The sequence below is a fragment of the Chrysochloris asiatica genome, unplaced genomic scaffold (genome assembly GCF_000296735.1).
Source record: "Chrysochloris asiatica unplaced genomic scaffold, ChrAsi1.0 scaffold00117, whole genome shotgun sequence".
In the NCBI taxonomy this organism is placed as follows: Eukaryota; Metazoa; Chordata; class Mammalia; order Afrosoricida; family Chrysochloridae; genus Chrysochloris; species Chrysochloris asiatica.
In genome coordinates, this window is record NW_006408635.1 from 5687753 (window position 1) to 5706162 (window position 18410).

The 18410-nt window shown below is 44.7% G+C and overlaps 1 protein-coding gene across 2 annotated transcripts in view; it reads left to right on the forward strand.

Annotated features, from left to right (window-relative positions):
- Window positions 1-118: 118 nt before the first annotated feature.
- The window catches only part of ARID1B (AT rich interactive domain 1B (SWI1-like)), a 533326-nt gene continuing 515034 nt past the window's right edge, over window positions 119-18410 (forward strand). For both annotated transcript variants that reach the window (XM_006868451.1, XM_006868450.1), the window contains exon 1: window positions 119-1657. In XM_006868451.1, coding sequence (XP_006868513.1) covers window positions 119-1657 — 1539 coding nt within the window. The remainder of the gene's footprint in view (window positions 1658-18410) is intronic.

Genomic DNA, 18410 nt, shown 5'->3' on the forward strand with positions numbered 1-18410 from the left:
CCCGGAGTCGGGCGCGCGCGGCGCGGCGGCGCCCGGGCCCATGTTGGGGGGCGGCGGCGACGGCGACGGTCTGAATAATGTGCACCACCACCCCTTGCACCCCCATAATGAACTGAACATGGCCCACAGCGCGAGCGTCGCCGCTAGTAATGCTAAGAGCGGAAGCTCCGAGGTGGCTCTCAAGGAGGGTGCAGGCGCTGCCGCGCTGTCCTCCTCCTCCTCGTCGGCGGCGGCGTCCTCCTCTTCCTCCGCCTCGGCCCCGGGCTCGGCCATGGAGACGGGGCTGCTCCCCAACCACAAACTGAAAGCCGTTGGCGAGGCCCCCGCTGCACCGCCCCACCAGCAGCAGCACCACCACCACCATGCCCACCACCACCACCACCATGCCCACCACCACCATGCCCACCACCTCCACCACCAGCACGCACTCCAGCAGCAGCTAAACCAGTTCCAGCAGCAGCAGCAGCAGCAGCAGCAACAACATCCCAGTTCCAACAACAACAGCCTCGGCGGCGGCGGCGGCAGCCACCACGGCGCGGGCGGCGGCGGCGCGGTTCAGCCCGCTCCCGACATGGAGCAGCCGCAACATGGAGGCGGCGGCGGCAGCGGCAAGGACAGTGTCGCGGGCAGCCAGGCCGAGCCCCCGGGCCAGCCGCTGCTGAGCAAGCCGGCCGACGAGGACGACGTGCCGCCCAAGATGGGGGAGCCGGCGGGCGGCCGCTACGAACACCCGGGCCTGGGTGCCCTGGGCGCGCCGCCGCCGAGCGCTGTGGCCGGGGGCGCCGTGGCTGGGGGCGCCAGCGGCGGCCCGGCGGCCGTCCCGGAGTTTAATAATTACTATGGCAGCGCTGCCCCTGCCAGCAGCGGCCCCGGCGGCCGAGCTGGGCCTTGCTTTGATCAACATGGCGGACAACAAAGCCCCGGGATGGGGATGATGCACTCTGCCTCAGCTGCCGCCGGAGCCCCCAACAGCATGGAGCCCCTGCAGAACTCCCACGAAGGGTACCCCAACAGCCAGTACAACCATTATCCGGGCTACAGCCGGCCCAGCGCGGGAGGCGGCGGCGGCGGCGGCGGAGGAGGAGGAGGCAGTGGAGGAGGAGGAGGAGGAGGAGGAGCAGGAGCGGGAGCTGTGGCGGCGGCGGCCGCGGCGGCGGCGGCAGCAGCAGCAGCAGGAGGCGGCGGCGGCGGCGGCTATGGGGGCTCGTCCACGGGCTACGGGGCGCTGAGCTCCCCTCGGCAGCAGGGCGGCGGCATGATGATGGGCCCCGGAGGCGGCGGGGCCGCGAGCCTCAGCAAGGCGGCCGCCGGAGCGGCGGCGGGGGGCTTCCAGCGCTTCGCCGGGCAGAACCAGCACCCGTCGGGGGCTACCCCGACCCTCAACCAGCTGCTCACCTCGCCCAGCCCCATGATGCGGAGCTACGGCGGCAGCTACCCCGACTACAGCAGCCCTAGCGCGCCGCCGCCGCCGTCGCAGCCCCAGTCCCAGGCGGGGGCGGCGGCGGCGGGAGGCCAGCAGGCGGCCGCGGGCATGGGCTTGGGCAAGGACATGGGCGCCCAGTATGCCGCCGCCAGCCCGGCCTGGGCGGCCGCGCAACAAAGAAGCCACCCGGCGATGAGCCCCGGCCACCCCGGCCAGCCCATGGGCCGACCCCAGGTAACGCGCCGGCCGGGCCTGCTTCCGCCCGGCGGCCTCGCGCGCCCGCGGCCCGAGTTTCTTTCTTTCGGGTTTACTTTTCTTCCGTCTTCTTTCGGAGGGGAGGCGGGGGCGAGATTCCGGAGCCATTTCGCTCGCCGCCGCCTAGCCGGGGAGGCCGGGGCGCACACAATGTCCGCCTGGCGGGCCGGCGCTCGGCGGGGACGCGCGGGCGGGCGGCACCCTCGAGGCGGGCACCCCGCCCCAGCTCCCGGGCCCGCGGCGGCCCGCGGGGACGCAGCTTGGGGGCGGCAGGACCGGCTTGGCGGCTTTTGTGAGGAAAGCGTGTCCCCGCCAGCTCGGTCAGGGGGGAATGGTGCCGGGAGCCCCTGTTAGCGTCAGCACTGCGCGGCGACTGGGAGGACTGCGAGAACTTTCGCCACCTCGGAGCCCAGCGCGTGGAGCGGCGGGCGTCCTGACCAGCCGTGGGTGCTGCCCCCAGTTTGGGGGAGCCGTCTCTAAGTCGGGCGTTCGGGGATCAGGGTCGGCACGGCTTCGGGTCTGAGGGGGCGGGGAGCGAAAATTCTAGCAAAATGTGCAACGACGTGGAGGCGAAATATTCGCCAAAGAGCTGGGTTCCTCCCTAGGAATGGCCGTGAGCTCTAATCTCCGGTTTCTGGGCAGCCCGCAAAGAGTCACCTTCAGAGAGGAGAGGCTGTGTTCCAGATCCACGTTCCGAATAAATGGAACTTGTTTGGGTCGTGGGTCGCGTCTGCCTTTGATTAGGCAAACCCAGGAAGGTGCCAGACCAGTGGCAGCGGAGCTAGGGGGGGTCGTGTGTATTTGGGTTTTGTTTTGCGATGTCACCCGGGCCCTCCAGCGTTCCTGGGAAGCGTCTTGCCCGTTCGCTGCTTCTCGCGGGTAGGCTGAGCCTCAAGACTGACTTGATCTCCTTTGCGAGGTTTGGAATTTGAATTGTGGAGGTAAACTGGCTGTAATAGTCTCCAGACAGCTGCCTCTTAGTTGACATCTAATCTGCCATCTGATTGGCTCCCCTCTCACCATTGGGCATTTAGCACTGGTGATGTAAATAGAAGTGTTCAGCAGCACAGTTACAAAAATCCTTGCCACAAATAATAACTGAGCTCGATTGCAAGCAGATGTAAGGTGGAATGTGATTTAAAGCTTCATTTATTATGAATCGCAGTTATTAATAAGAGGATTAAGTCTATAAAAACATTCTGCTGGGGTCGGAGCATTGAATATTTGCAAAATTAAGTTCTTGGATGACAACCTTTCAAAAATGGACATTGCATAGCTCATGGGCTTTAATTGTAGGGTGAGGATATATTAATTGAAACATAATTAAACCAGTATTTTTTTTTTAAACCAATTTTTGGATTCTGAAAGATTTTATTGCATTCAGAAAGCTTTTTATAAAAAGGACGTCTTGGCCTTGCAAATTTCACAATGGGGGGAGGTATAACAAAAACAGTTGAGCTATATTAGAATACGTATTTAATTTAAAATTTCAATATATGGGCCTGTATCATTTGATACTTACTTAGTTTTATGACAAGGTTAAGACTGTATTCCTATTGGTTGGTGTTTTAACATTTCTGACCGTTTAAGATATTTGTGCAGAAAAAATATTGGTTAGAATTGACGTAATTAAAACACATGGAATGAGAAAACTATATAATAAGCAATTTTTCCAGACAACTGTTACTTAAAAGGGAAATAGATATTCCTTTGAAATACTAAAAAAAAAATTATTTGCTTCTGATTTGAAGACTACAAAAGGCCCCAAGAATCTTGCTCTTTTCTTCCTTCTAGATAATCTTGTTCTATTAGTTAATGTGAACTTTATTTGAATTGCTTACACAATAAATTAGGAAAAGCTAGATTATTAGCAAGTTGTGGTGGGTGGTTTCTTCCAAATAAGTTTTCTTTTATAAACACCTTGATGCTGTGAAAGTTTTTAAGATGATCATCTGTTAGAAAATATTTTTATCCAGCCCATTTAGTTTAGGAAGGTGTGTCCCTGCTGGACGGCAAGGACGGTTGGTGGTTCAAGCTCACCAGCCGCTCCTCAGAAACCTTATGCAGGAATCACTGTGAGTCTGAACTGACACGAGGGCACTTCACAACAACAACAACAACAACAACATTTTAATAATAACTATGTTATAGGATCATGAAGACATCTTTAGAAGAGAGATTCGTCATACAGAATGAAGGACTGAATTTAACAAATAATATGAATCCTAAACTGAATGTTGTGTTCACTGTTTGCACATCTTCAGTTAGTGGAGTTTTAATAGTAATGCATTTTCTTATTCATGGTAGACAACTTGCGATTTCAATTTTTAGTGTTGATTTGTACAAGTAAAAACAGCGAGCGAAGCCGCATGTAAATGAACTCACATAATTAATTTTACAAAGATTTGTTTTGTCAACTGCTTTTAAAGGTGCAGCTTAAAAGTGTATGTCTTTGTAAACTAGAAAGGAATGGAAGTTAGAGGCAGATGTAGGCCCATGTTTCTTTGGAGTATTAATTCTTAGTGGAAATCATTTTGAGTGGTTTCTTTTCTGGGTATGAGAGTGAATCCATTATGTTCTCAGTGTGACCCTTGAGGGGAAAAAATGTGTTTTTTTGGAGGGGACAAAATGATGGTCATATGACCTGCATTCACAGATTTCTCCTAGGTACTGTATAAACATGTGGCTTGTGTCTTTTTTATAACTTAAAAAATTTTTTTGAGGAGGAAGGCAAATGTTTTATATTTCTTATGACACTTAATGCTAAGAAACAGTCACTTGTCCACAATATTAAATTACTCCATAATAATCTGTTATACAGCATGCTTAAATCATACAGTTAAATGATGAAGTTTTCTTGTGGCTTTTAATAGATACTTTAGTTTCATTTTTGACTTTAGGAAATGACTTATATGGGGTGGGAAATGTTTTTGTGATTTGGGAACAAAATACATGTTTATATTTTAAAAAGAGAGTCTTTTTTTAAGTGAAATGAGCCATGTTATAATACAGCTTGTTTATGGAATTTTTTTCAGATTAGAATTCAGACAGAATAATTTCAGCAGGAATACTGAGTCTATACTCGCATAAAATTGTGTCTACAGTTGTACTGAATCCAGTCATGCTATTTTAAAACTTTAGTTTCATAGAATGTAATATAATAATAATAATAACCCATTTAAAGCCCATTTAAAAATAAATCATTACAGGAAATGTGATTAACAGGTTTACAAAGCAGCTAGCTACAATCTCATTCCTGATAATCTTAAATATGCATAAGATAATATTATCACATGACTTCCCTCTTCCTTTCCCAATAAAACCTTAGGCTTTGTGATATTTTACATTTTGTAAAGAAAAGTTTGTGGCCTAAATTTATGTTTGTTGAGTCCTGGTGTGGTGCTGCAGGATAAAGCACTGGTCTGCAAGGTTGACTTGAACCTGAACCACAAGGTTGGTGTTTCAAACCTCCCAGCTGCTCCTCGGAACCCCCTAGACAGGGTAGCTCTGAGTTAGATCCAACTCGATGGCACTTAAAAACAACCACAAGGAATAGATGGTTATTCTCTAGTCAGAATTGGTAGATTCGCAACTGCTTTATAGAAAAGGCCTACTGTCTAAAAACAACAACAACAAAAAATAGAACAAAAATAGAATTTTCTGCTTTTTCTAAGTTCTCTGGGTTGAAATGAAGCATGGTTTAAATTTGTTTACATTGGGGATCTTGATTTCTCTCGTGCTGAATTCTGAGCTTTAAAAACATAACTCATCACTCTTTAAGACAGGTTGTTGTTGTTGTGAAGTCCTGTCACGTCGGTTCAGACCCATAGCGACCCTGTATAGGGTTTCCTAGGAGCAGCTGGTGAGCTTGATAATTTATGTCTGTGTTAATATGAATTGATGAGACTATTCCAGAGAACAAAATATTCTTAACCTTCTGTCTGTAGTGAGAAACCTTGACCTTTTTCTATGGATTTGCTTTTTATCAGCATTTAGGAAAGCATTTTTGGCTTCTTATACGTGTTTCTTTCCCTCCAATGTCACGTAGTACCGGAAGGATCCAGAGGTGTGCCGGCGCTTCAGAAGTAAACCAGATCACACTGAACACCTTCCTAATAGACCTTCCTTCTAAAGATCGTGTTCCTTTACTAGAATTGAAGAGCATAAAAATAGCATTACTTCTAGTTTGAGAGCCAATTTTAAAAGTGTAAGACAATGTAGAAGACTCTTAATATAGATTGATCTGACAGTTTTTCTAGACATAGGCACATTTTAGAGAAAACAGGTGTAATAGAATGGGGTTGAGTTTTCAGTTATAGTTCTTAAGATCAGACTTAAGTTCTTTATATTTGGGGGGAGGATGTTATCTGAAAAGATGCTTTGTGATGTCATATTATCGGACCTTAATTATCTCTCTGGGGTACATACCAATTTATGAGAGGCAAACGGAAAAGCTGATGATTTCATCTATTTAACCCTCTTTCCTCTTAGGAGGAACACGGTTCTGGGAGTTAATATTTGTTGGTGTCTGTAAGATTTTGCTACTTATCTTGAAGACTGATTTGGGAATGTGAATTTTAGCTGTATTAGAGTAGGAAACTGTGTTAGTTTTTTGCCAGGTAACCTAAATCTGGAGGCTTTTATCTCTGTGCTAGACTTCGGCACCTCTGAGTTAGTGGAGGAGTGTGCTTTGATCCTGGTGGAAAAGGGACTCATATTTCATGTGTGTCATTTTCATTTTGGGGTATGTATGTATATAGACTTGTGAATTTGAGGTTGATACTTGTTTTTGTTTGTTTGTTTAACCATCATGTTACGTAAAACAACAGATTTATGGAGGCTAAAAATGAATTGTTAATGCTCTAATTGCATTAACCTGGTGTGGAGCTGTGGGGTGAAGCACTCGACTACAAGTTCGGTTTGAACTACACGGTCCGCAGTTCAAACTCACCAGTTGCTCTTTGGAAATCTTATACAGAATCGCTATGAGTCAGAACCGATTCGACGGTACTTAACAACAACAATTCCATTAATTTTTCTTGGTGCAATGTTTAGATTTTCAGATTGAACATTATAGCGTCTTCATGGCATGGTCTAATGCTGTTTGTACTCGTACGCCACACCATACCATATAGGCCGTTTTGGAATTGGGTAGTGTTAGGTCACGTGCCTTTCCTGAGGTGTCAGGGGCTGTCTGCAGAGTCTCTGTGGCTCTGCACAGCCGTGCTGTTCCATGGCTGTGTGGCCTGACTTGTCGCTGAGAAATAGCAGTCATGTTCACATGTGGTTTGAGGAGAAGGACCAGGCAAGATTGCTCATTCACCAAGAACGTATACTCATACGTCATAGGTATCAAACTAGTCGAACTATTGCTTGTTCCAATTAGAGGCTATTTTACACAAGACATTGTGAGCCTTTTTGGTGTGAATTGGTTGATGGAGTGGATGAATTCTAAGTTAAAAACCTGGTATACAGTAGTGATTTCTCTTTTTAGAAATTTCAGCATGAGAAAATGATCTGGGTATCATTTTGGTATTATTACTGAGGTATCATTAAATGTCCACTTGTTTGTTTGGCTTTATGTTAACGTTTAAATGAATGAAATTGCTGATTTACAGACACGGTGGTTTTAATTTAACAATTCACATTAATTGAATGAGTGAATTTAACAAAATAGAGTACCAAGTTCGTGGAAAAGTGGAATGAAAAGGTAATAGACTTTTTCCAGGAACTATTTGAAGCCCCCTCCCCCATATGTGTTTCCAAAGTAAAACCTCACCAAATGTTTTGTTTTCCAAGGCTAACTTAGAGTAACTGTAAGAAAACCATTAGCATAGATTTACTTATTTGAATAGGATCCAATAGGCAGTTTTCAAAGCCATTTCTGTGTGGATCAATGCCAAGAATATTAGAAGGCTATTGAGTTTGACAGATGAACTAATGATGAAATTAATTTGCATTTATTGCTAGGAAAGAAACGAAAACCCTAAATGGTAAGCATTTCCAGTGTACCAGTCTACCCTCTCGTGTTCCTTGTTCAAATGAGGGAGAACTAGAACTGACTCGAGGGCACTTACCAACCAACCACAGAGGTAGAATAGCACAGAACATGGTACAAATGTGCCAGTCACTACTGACTCATGTCGTTGTTAGTGCCATCGAGTCGGTTTCAATTCATAGTGACCCCATATACAGAGTTTCCTAGGAGCAGCTGGTGGGTTTGAACAACTGACCTGTGTTTCACAGTGCAGTGCTTGTCCTGTAGCGCCACACCATTAGTCTGCTGACTTATAGTGACTCTGTATTCTGGGAAATGGAGCGGCTGGTAGGCTCGAACTGCTCACCTAATTTAGCAGCCCACTTCTTACCCACTGGGCAGTAGGGGTCTACCACATCAAGCCTCTCTGCCTTTGCTGACCACGTCTCAGTGTCTCCTTTGGGCCTTGATGACCTATACATCTTAGACCCATACTTGGATTGGCTGAAATCTGGAATTCTAGAGCATAATTGTTGTTGTTCAGTGCTGTTGAGGCAGTTCCCACTCAGAGTGACCCTGTATAGTGTTTCTGAGGGTTTGAACTGCTGACCTTGTGGTTAGCAGTCTGGTACTTATCCTACAGTGTCACACCAGGCTGCCATCTTTTTTTTCCTCTAACGCATACTTAAAATACATATTTTTTTCTGCCCGTTCTTTATATCAGACTTTAACATTGTTAGCAACTTACTCATGGGTTTTATCCATTGTTGTTGTTGCGTGCTGTTGAGCCTGTCTGACTCTTGTTGTTAAGTGCTGTTGGTTCGGTTCTGACCCATAGTGACCTTGTATAAGGTTTCCGAGGAGTGACTGATGAGCTTGAACCACTGACTTTGCAGTTCAAAAGGCTTTGCAGTCTGGCGCCTTAACCTACAGCGCCACACCAGGACTCCATTCTGACTCTTAAGGACCCTGTATAGGGTTTCCTAGGAGCAGCTGGTGAGTTTGATCTGCCAACCTTGCGCTTCAAACCGACCTAGCAGTCCAGTGCTTATCCTACAGCGTCACTCCAGGGCTCCATATTTTATACATATTAATAGCTAAATAACTTTTTATAACCAGTAATCTTTCTACCTCTTCTGGGAGTATTAGTAAGTTCTTCCTCAGAAGCCTCCTAGGAATGTGAGTGGCTCTTGGTTGTTGTTGTTGAAGTCTGTTACTTCCTCCCAGTTTTAACTCTGGTGCTGTCTTCACAGACTTTGTCTATATAGAGATGGAGGTTGTGTAGATTCACTGTTTGATGGTCAACTGTTAGGTCATTAAAAGTTTAAAAGCAACATTTTGAAGTCTCTACTTAGCAGCTTGGAGTACTCTGCTTCAGAGAACTTCAAACTGTCTTCTTATTTCTGTCACCTTTTGCATTTTTAGCTTTTTTAAAAATTGTTTTGATCTCTGTGGGAATCATGTACAGTGATCCTTTTTTACCCTTCTTTTTTTTTTGTCTTCTCATCTTCTTGTTTCTAAGTTGGGCATCCCTATCTAGGAACGGAAACGCTGTCTCCTTTTTCAACATTTGTGCTCCCCTCTTTCAGGCCTTTAATTTTGAGTCCTTTGTACAACTCCAGAAATTCCTCAGATGTGGAAAAAGTAGACAATTAAGATGATGGGCCTTCTAATCAGACTTTTAGAGGCAGCTGCAAAGGAACACTTCTTAGGTCGTAGTTAGTCTTCTTCAGAACAGGCTGTTTATTGCGTGTAAAATACTGAAATTGTATTTTAGCTGCTGTTCATACTGGTTGTTGGTGAGTGCTGTCGAGTCAGCTCCGACCCACACCGATCCTGTATAGGGTTTCTGAGGAGTGGCGGTGAGCTTGGACCCCTGACCTTGCAGTTCACACTGACTTTGGAGGTCCAGTGCATTAACCCACAGCACCACACCAGATGAAGTTCCATTTTCTACCATTAACTGTGTACTGAGTTCCACAGAGAGAGAAAATGGATTGCACTAGGAAGCAACAGTTATTTCCTTGAGGTGTAAACGTTGGGGGGTAGGAAGCCTGCTGAATAAGAATCTCCTTGAGGATCAAGTGGCAAATATTAATCAAGCACTCTTTTCTTAATCAGCCCTGTGCCCGATGCAGATGAGAATTGGGTTCGCCGCTTAGATAGGGGTCCTGCTAGCTCTTGTTCCCTCTGGACCAGGGCTTCCAATGAACCAGTTAGTTCACGTAGACAGAAGGGCTTTAAGAATCTTTAACAGGTACCTGGTGATCTAAAAGAATCACCTGGGAATGTTCTGATTCAGTCTATCTGAGGTGGAAAGGTGATTTCTCAGCAGACGGTAGAACTGGAATGGAGCCGGTTTGAAACCCTGCACCTACCTGGGTCATGGTATTTTTGGCATTGATTGCTTAGAACTAGCTCATTGAAACACAGTGCAAATAGCAACTGTGTGGGTCAGCAGTCGGCTTGCCTGCTTATTTTTGGTGGGAGAGTGGATTTTGGCAAAACAACTCATTGTAGATTGTTGTGATATAGTTTATGGGACCCTGTGATTCTTTTCCATTTCTACCAATCAATTGCTGGCTATGTGCCAGAGCAAAATATAGATCCACTCCAGAGAATAACTAAAGGAAGGAAAATAGAATCACTTTGAAATTTATATACAACAGCCCTTTTCTCAGTTTTCTACATTACATAGACTCTTAGAGAAAAGTTAAAACAGTCTGTGCTCAGATTTAGGAAGATACTTAGATGGCTGGAGTATTTTTGGTAACTGTTTAGATAATGTATGCTGGCTGAGGAGTAAATTCAGCTACTGCTTCTGGGTCCCGAAATAAACCTTTCAGAAAGCGAGGCATTGATGATTAGTGGAGGCTGTTCCAGAATTCTTAGCATCTTTGGTTTCTTTCTGTGAAGAGCATCTTAGAAGTTAAACCACTCACCATACTTCATAACCTGATTTTGAAATGATAGGTAAATCTAATTTTCCTCTAGATTTTTGGCATCTCATTTCTGAAAATTTAAGAAACAAATTTTGAAATTCCAGAGCAGTAGACATGTTAAGTGACAGACCCAACTTTCATTTCAGTTCCTTTATGTTTTTTTGCTTTTAGTTGGTATTTTTCATAATAAACTCCCTTACCAGCGACTTCACTTTACCCAGTGAATTATAAATTGGCCTTGGAAGCAGCAATGTAAAGCATTGGTACTGCTGGACAGCTCTCTTTTCAGAAGGAGCCAACTGATTTCTCTGGGAACCGGGTGTGTTGGTTGTATACTAGTTTATTTCTGTGGTTATGAGGATTCATGGGAAGAATGTCTCACAAGGTCACGAGCTTGGTTTTCTTGGAGACTTCTGGGCCCTTTGGTTGTTTTTTTTTTCTTCAGAGGTTGGGAAGAACCTTGCTTTGCTGACCTGTGGAATCCTGGTGTGGCATTACGGATTTAAGGTCGGTTTGAACCCAGGATTGGCAGTTCATACTCACTAGGCGCTCCTTGGAAACGCTATAATACAGCATCGCTATGAGTTGGAACCGACTTGAGGGCACTTAACAACAACAGCAACAATTATCACCTGTGGGCAGGGTTGTGGAAAACATTCAGTAAGGCAGGAGATGAGAACTACAGGTACCAGTCCTGGTGCGCACTTCCTCTCTCTCCTTCCCGTTAGGGTTCTTGTTTACAGCAGGACCTTACAGCTCCAAAATTCTGTGTTTCTCTGAAGTTGGTTTTTTTTTTTTTTCAAATGTATAGTGCCTAAGGAGCCTTGTGGGTTACGAGTTGGTCAGCAGTTTGAATCTGTCAATCACTCTGAGGGAGAAAGATGAGGCTTTCTGCTCCCATAAAGATGAACAGTCTGGGAAACCCTCCCTATTCAGGGTCTTTATGGGTCAGAACTGACTCGATGGCACACCACCATGACCACCAGGTTGTGACACCCTATGGGTGCCCTGGACTAGGTACTAGGCTGCTAACTGCAAGGTCAGCACTTCAGACCCACCACTCGGAGGCAGAAAGATGAGGCTGTATGCTTGCATCATTAAGCTGTGCTGTCTCAAAAACTATATAGGGTTGCTATGGGTCGGAACCGACTCAATGACAGTGGGTTTTTCTTTTTATTGTTGTTTTGATTAATCAGCTGCACAAGAAGACTTGGTGGCTGGCTTAGTGTGTTAATCATTGGTCTGCTAACCCCAAGGGAGGGTGGTTCCAACCCACCAGGCTCTCTGAAGCACGAGGCAGCCTGCTCCCAGAAAGAATCTCAAATGGGCAGCGCTGCCCTTTTCTATAGGTCGCCATGAGTTGGAATCAACTGGAAGGCAGTAGGTTAGTTTGGTTTGAATCACCTGTGCACCACCGAGCAGTTTAACTAAAACACGTTCCATCCCAGGTGGGCCCAGTGAGATCCAAAGTGAGGTTTAGGCAGATACCCAGGTTTTGTGAATTCTGCCTTAATTTCCCTCCCAAAATGTAGTTTGGTCTTCACTGGGACTTGATTTGGTTGCAGTGAGGTTTACGTGGTGGACTGATATCATTGGACCAAAACCACTGCCCAATTCAGTATTCCATTCTTAATGTTAATTAAATGAATTCCCTTTTCTAGCCAAGAATCATTCCACTTTCTTTCACCATCTGTAACAATGACTGGCTGTTTAGGGGAACTGCATTTTGCAAAGGAACAAAGTTCCCCAGATTTTAAGAATCAGCTGCTTTGAGATTCTGGGTGGTGGTTTTGGTTTCTCACTGCTCTGTGTCTGCTTCAGTTTCACTGACTGCATCATCCAGAATCAGTCCTCAGCAAGATTGTAGTCTACTGCTTGTCAGGAGAGACCAGGCCCCGGAGGACATTCATGCAGGGCAAAGTAGATGCTCAGAGAAAAAGAGGAAGACCCCCAACTGGATTGGCACAGTGGCAGCAGTGGTGGACTCAAGGGTAACAATTGTGAGGATGGCTCAGGGCCGGGCAGTGTTTGGTTCCCTTGTGCGTGGGGTCGCTATGAGTCGGAACCGACTGGAGCAGCACCTTACAACAACATCTCAGAGAGATGTAGGGCTGCTCTTACACAGCCAACAGAGAGCGTCTGAAAACTGAACACTGCTCACCCGAAATGTGTAACGAAGACCATTTTCTATTCGCTTTTGTTTTGTTTTTCCTCCCATACTGAGGTGTATAAATGTATCTGGAACAAAATTTAACTTTATTATGAACAAATATTTACTGAGCCACCACTTGGTGCTGAAGATACAAAAAGTAAATATATGAGCCATAATTTTTCTGGGTGAATTATCACAGACTCCTGGTGTGTTACAAAGTGGAAATTAAAATGAATGGCTATATTATTTCTCTGCAGAAAGAACGTATCCCTCAAAGTGCATCATCTGAGAACTATTTGAAGAATAGTTGATAATGTGTTCAAACCAGTCATTTCCTGGTGCTATCCATTTTAATTGTCAATTTCCAGGAAACCGGTTCAGGCAATTTTTCATTCCTTTGTGTGGAAGGTCAGTGTACCTGGAAATTAACCTTAGCATGGACAAGAAAGTGATCTCATTCTGGATTATGTTTGGGGTATCATTCATAGGGTCATTGTCCCACTAAATAAGTGACTGGATTGGATTGGAGACTTGGTGTGGCGCTGTGGGATAAAGCAATGGACTGTCAGATCGGTTTGAACCAGAAGGTCTGTGGTTCAAACTCACCCAACCACTCCTTGGAAACTCTGTACAGGGTCGCTATGAGTTAGACCCGACTTGATGGCAGTAAACGACAATGTTGTGTTGTTAGTACTGAGGGTTTCATAATTTAGTTCTTGAAACTTCCCTGTGCTTTGGGATTGTAGGTTCGTATCATTGTAGCAAGTGTATGGGCCTCAGGCCACCATGGACACAGATGGGCAGCAGGCAGGTGATTTTAGGTGGCCTTTGAGTGCCTGGCACTGTTGTATGGTGGGGTACCTCGGAGACCTGAACTTGGTTGACTAAGCACAAGTAAACAAACAGGCTATGCAATACAGAGTTTAGGGGTCAGGATGGGAGAAGGTTTGAAACCACAGGGATCTATGTGAAGGGTGCCACACATTGACCAGATTGGAGGTGGGTAGGAACCCTGGCAGTAATTAAGGTATTATACGTTAAGTCTGAGTGATGCACGGAAGGTAACCTGGTAAAGAAGATTGGGAAGAGGAACAGAGCCAGTGGAGGGCAGCTGGGAGAACCCTGCAAGACTGGACTTTCCCTTACTAGCTGTGTGACTTTTGGCAAGTTACTTCACCTCTCTGAGGTTTGTACTTTCCTTGTTTCTAAAAGGTGGGACAGAATACCTGATCCACAGAGTTGTGGGAAATGGCTGTATAAGATACTACTATGTAACTGACAGTGGACAGTGAAGGGACATTTGAACGGAGCAGTAGAGCATTGTGCTCCCATTTTGGGTAAGGAATTGTAATGAGTCATGAGTTCTCTGTGAACTTAACAGGCTTTTAGCTCACAACAAATAGGTTAATATTTGAAGCTTCTAATGTAGGTAGTGCCAGTTTTTATATTGTCTTGTATGTCTACACCTGACAAGTGTCTAAGAAAAGTAATGTATTGTTGACCAGCTGATCATACGTCTAAAATGACTGCTGTATTATTTATTTATTTATTTTTAAAGATCTGATAAGGAAAAATAAATTCAGAAGATCAGTAACTAAAGAATTTAAACACTGACTTGGCCCTGTACCAGATCAAAAAACAGAGATTTGTGCAGTGTTAAAAATTGTGTTGCTCACTGTTTAATGTGGAAGAGTAGTCTTACATGATTAAGTAGTGAGCATCGGTTATTAAAACTATTAGGTAAGATGGTGTGGGGAATCATTTTATTTTACTTACTTAGTGGTTACAAATTGGGCTGCGAGCCGCAAGGTCAGCAGTTTGAAACTACCAGCTGTTCCAGGGGAGAAAGATGAGGCTTTCTGCTCCTGTAAGGATTTATAGCCTCGGAAACCCTGTACAGGGTCGCTATGAGTCGGAACCGACTCCATGGCACATAACAATAACAACAACAACAACAAGTGATTAATTAGAAATATGGGTTGAATAACTGGCCTTCTGAGCCTTTTGAGTTGAAAGAAATTAATGGTAGGTTGACAGCTTTCAAATTGGTGAAATACATTGTTTATTTAATGTCATATCTCTATATATTAAAAAGAGTAGTTTATATGTTGCTAATTGTCTAAGGAAAGCATCAAAAGAAGATGGCAGGAATACACAGAGTCACTGTACCAAAAGGAAATGGTTGATGTTCAGCCGTTTCAAGAGGTATCATATGATCAAAAAGCCAATGATAACTGAAGGAGGAAGTCCAAGGTGCACTGAAGGAATTGGCAAAGAACAAGGCATTGGGAATTGATGGAATACAAATTGAAATCTTTCAAGAAAATGAGGCATCACTGGAGGAACTTACTCATCTATGCCAGGAAATTTGGAAGACAACTATCTGGGCGACTGATTGGAAGAGATCTGTATTTGTGCCCAGTCCAAAGATAAGTGACCCAACGGAATATGGAAATCATTGGACAATATCTTTGATATCCCATGCAAGTGAAGTTTTACTAAAGGTAATACAGAAATGGTTTCAAGCATACATTAATAGAGAACTTCCAGAGTTTCAAGCTGGTTTCAGAAGAGGACGTGGAAGAAGGGGTATCATAGCTGACGTTAATGGATCTTGGCTGAAAGCAGAGAATACCATAAAGATGTTTATCTGTGCTTTATTGACTACACAAATGCTTTTGATTGTTTGGATCATGACAAGCTATGGACAACAATGCAAAGTATGAGTATTCCAGAACACTTAATCATGCTCATGAGGAATCTGTACATAGACCCAAGAGGCAGTTGTTCGAAAAGAACACAGGAACACTGAGTGGTTTAAAATTAGAAAAGGTGTGTGATAGGATTGTATTCTTTCACCATACTTATTCAACCTGTATGCTGAGCAAATGATTTGAGGAGCTGGGTTCTATGAAGAAAAACGTGGTTCAGGACTGGAGGAAGACTCATTAACAACCTGTGCTATGCAATGATACAACCTTGCTGACAGAAAGTGAAAAGGACTTAAAATACTTGCTGATGAAGACCAAAGAGCACAGCCTTCCATATGGCGTGCATCTCAATGTAAAGAAAACAAAACTCACCACTGGACCAATAAACAACATTCTTACCAATGGAGGAAAGATTGAAGTTGTCAAGGACTTCATTTTTCTTGGATCAACCGTCAATACTCATGACAGCAGCAGTGAGGAAATCAAATGTATATTGCATTAGACAAATCTCCTGCATAGGACCTTTTTAAAGTGTTGAAGAGCAAAGATGTCAGCTTGAGGACTAAGGTGTGCCTGACCCAAGCCATGGTATTTTCTATCACCTCATATGCATGCGAAAACGGAAGCTGGGCAGTGAATAAGGAAGACTAGAAGAATTGATGCTTTTGAGTTATGGTGTTGGAGGAGACCATTCAGAGTGCTGTGAGCTGCCAAAATAACAAACATAATCTGTGTTGGAAGCAGTGCAGGCAGGGTGCTCCTTGGAGCCCAAAGTGGCTGAACTTCGTCTCTCATACTTTGGACATATTGTCAGATGGGGCCAGCCACTGGAGAGGGATATCATGTTTGGTAAGGTGGAGGGTCAGAGAAAAAGAAGAAGACACCCAATGAGATGGATTGGCAAAGTAGCAGCATCAGTGGGCTCAAACATGGCAACAATTGTGAGGTTGGCCCAGGACCAGGCACTCTTTCGTTCTGTTGTGCATAGGGTTGCTAGGAGTCAGTATCGACTCATGACAACTAAGAAGAACATCAAATTGTCTAAGGTGTATCTGGCCCTAAGCCATGGTATTTTAACCTGCCTCATTTGCATGTAAAAGCTGGATAATGAATGGATAAGGAAGACTGAAGAATTGATGCTTTTGAATTTTGTTGTTGATGAAGATATTGGCTGTACCATGAACTGCCAGGAGAATGAAGAAATCTGTCTGGGAAAAAAGTACAGCCAAAATGCTCCTTAGAAGCAAAGCTGGCGAGACTTTGTCTCACATGCTTTGAGCATGTTATCAAGAGGGACCAGTACCAGGAGAAGGACATCGTGCTTGGTAAAGTTACAGGGTCAGCAATAAAAGAGGACAGCTCCCAATGAGACAGATTGACACAGTGGCTACATTGATGGGCACAAACATAGCAACACTTGTGAGGATGGTGCAGGCCCGGGTAGTGTTCTGTTCTGTTGTACTTAGGGTCAGTGGGAGTCAGAATGCGCTCTACAACACCCTAACACCAATAACATTTGTTTATGACTTTGGGGACTTTGGAAATGTAGCCTCGACACGTTTGAGTACCAACTCTCCCTGTATTTTAGTTTGGCTGGTAGAACACTCAGGAAAATGCTGTGCACAGCATCCAGAGTTTTCCTTTGTGAATGCCAGGTAAGACCTGTCTTCCTCCATGCCACCTCTTCGGAGGGCAAGTGCAGTGACAAAGCAGTGCTACCTTTGGTTTGACAATTCCTGAGGAAAGGCTGCTTTGCGTTTCCTCTTTCATTGTGCGTTGAGTTCTGATGATTTACCAGATTGCTAGATTGCTAATGAGGAGGGAGAGAAGGGTGGGGAAGATGCGTTTTATTGCAAACAGTTGTATTTGACCATCTTAAAAGAATATGCTTTTGTAGTCTAAATACCCTTTTCTTGGTTTAAGTAGCTTCATACTTCCTTGAAAAATGAATGCAAAGAATTTGCAATCAGCTGTCAAGCTATTTGAGCCAACTGACTGTCCAAATGTGAAAACTTTGCTCAGTGAATCTAGAAATTCTACAGAAATGCGTGTATTGAAGCAGAGAGAGATATGTACGGTAGCAAGGGTTGGACTGGTACAATGGGAATCTGGATTTGATTTTTGTGTGTGGTATTTCTTAGGGACTCTCAAAGTTTCACACACTCAGTCAACTAGGTAGCGTGCACAGCATCACATGATCTAAATATTTTTCCCCTCGCTGCTGCCAGAAGCTATCTATTGCTTTTCAACAATCTTACTTGTTGGGCATCCTGCCAAGATGTTTAAGACAACCCCTTACGTGAGCAGTTCCATTCTTAACCTCTTTGACTGAAGTGCTGTGACCTTCACATATGTAGATTAGCCATGTGCTCTGTGAATTGAAACTTGCTGCCTCAGGAAGAAAGGGGTTTTCTTTTGATTCCACTGGGAATCTGACAGCCATTCATCCCTGACCTGGGCAGAGGTAATGCAAGGAAATTGGATTCCGATGGAACACGGGGGCAGGGATAGCACAGCAGGAGTAGTGAGGGCTTCTACCATGCAGGCTGAAAAGACTGAGGCGTGGAGACTGGGCTGATCTGAAATGTGAAGGACCTGAAAAGCAACCATCCATAGATGCCTGGCTAGCTGGCTGAGTTTTGAAACAGTATCTTTAAAAAAATAAGCAAATGTATTTAACAAGACTATTGACATTATGGGAATTGCTACTTAGTGTCCACTAGAATCAGTCTCCTGATCAACATAGAAATTTCCCATTGTAATTTATTGTTTATGTCTTTACTATTTGAGGCGTAAAGAGAGACTTTTACTTTCTTGGCCAATCATGAACTTTTGTTGTTGTTGTTAAGCGCTGTAGAGTCAGTTCCAACTCATAGTGACCCAGTATAGGGTTTTCGAGGAGCAACTGGTGGATTTGAACCACTGATTTGTGGTTAGATGTCCAATGTTT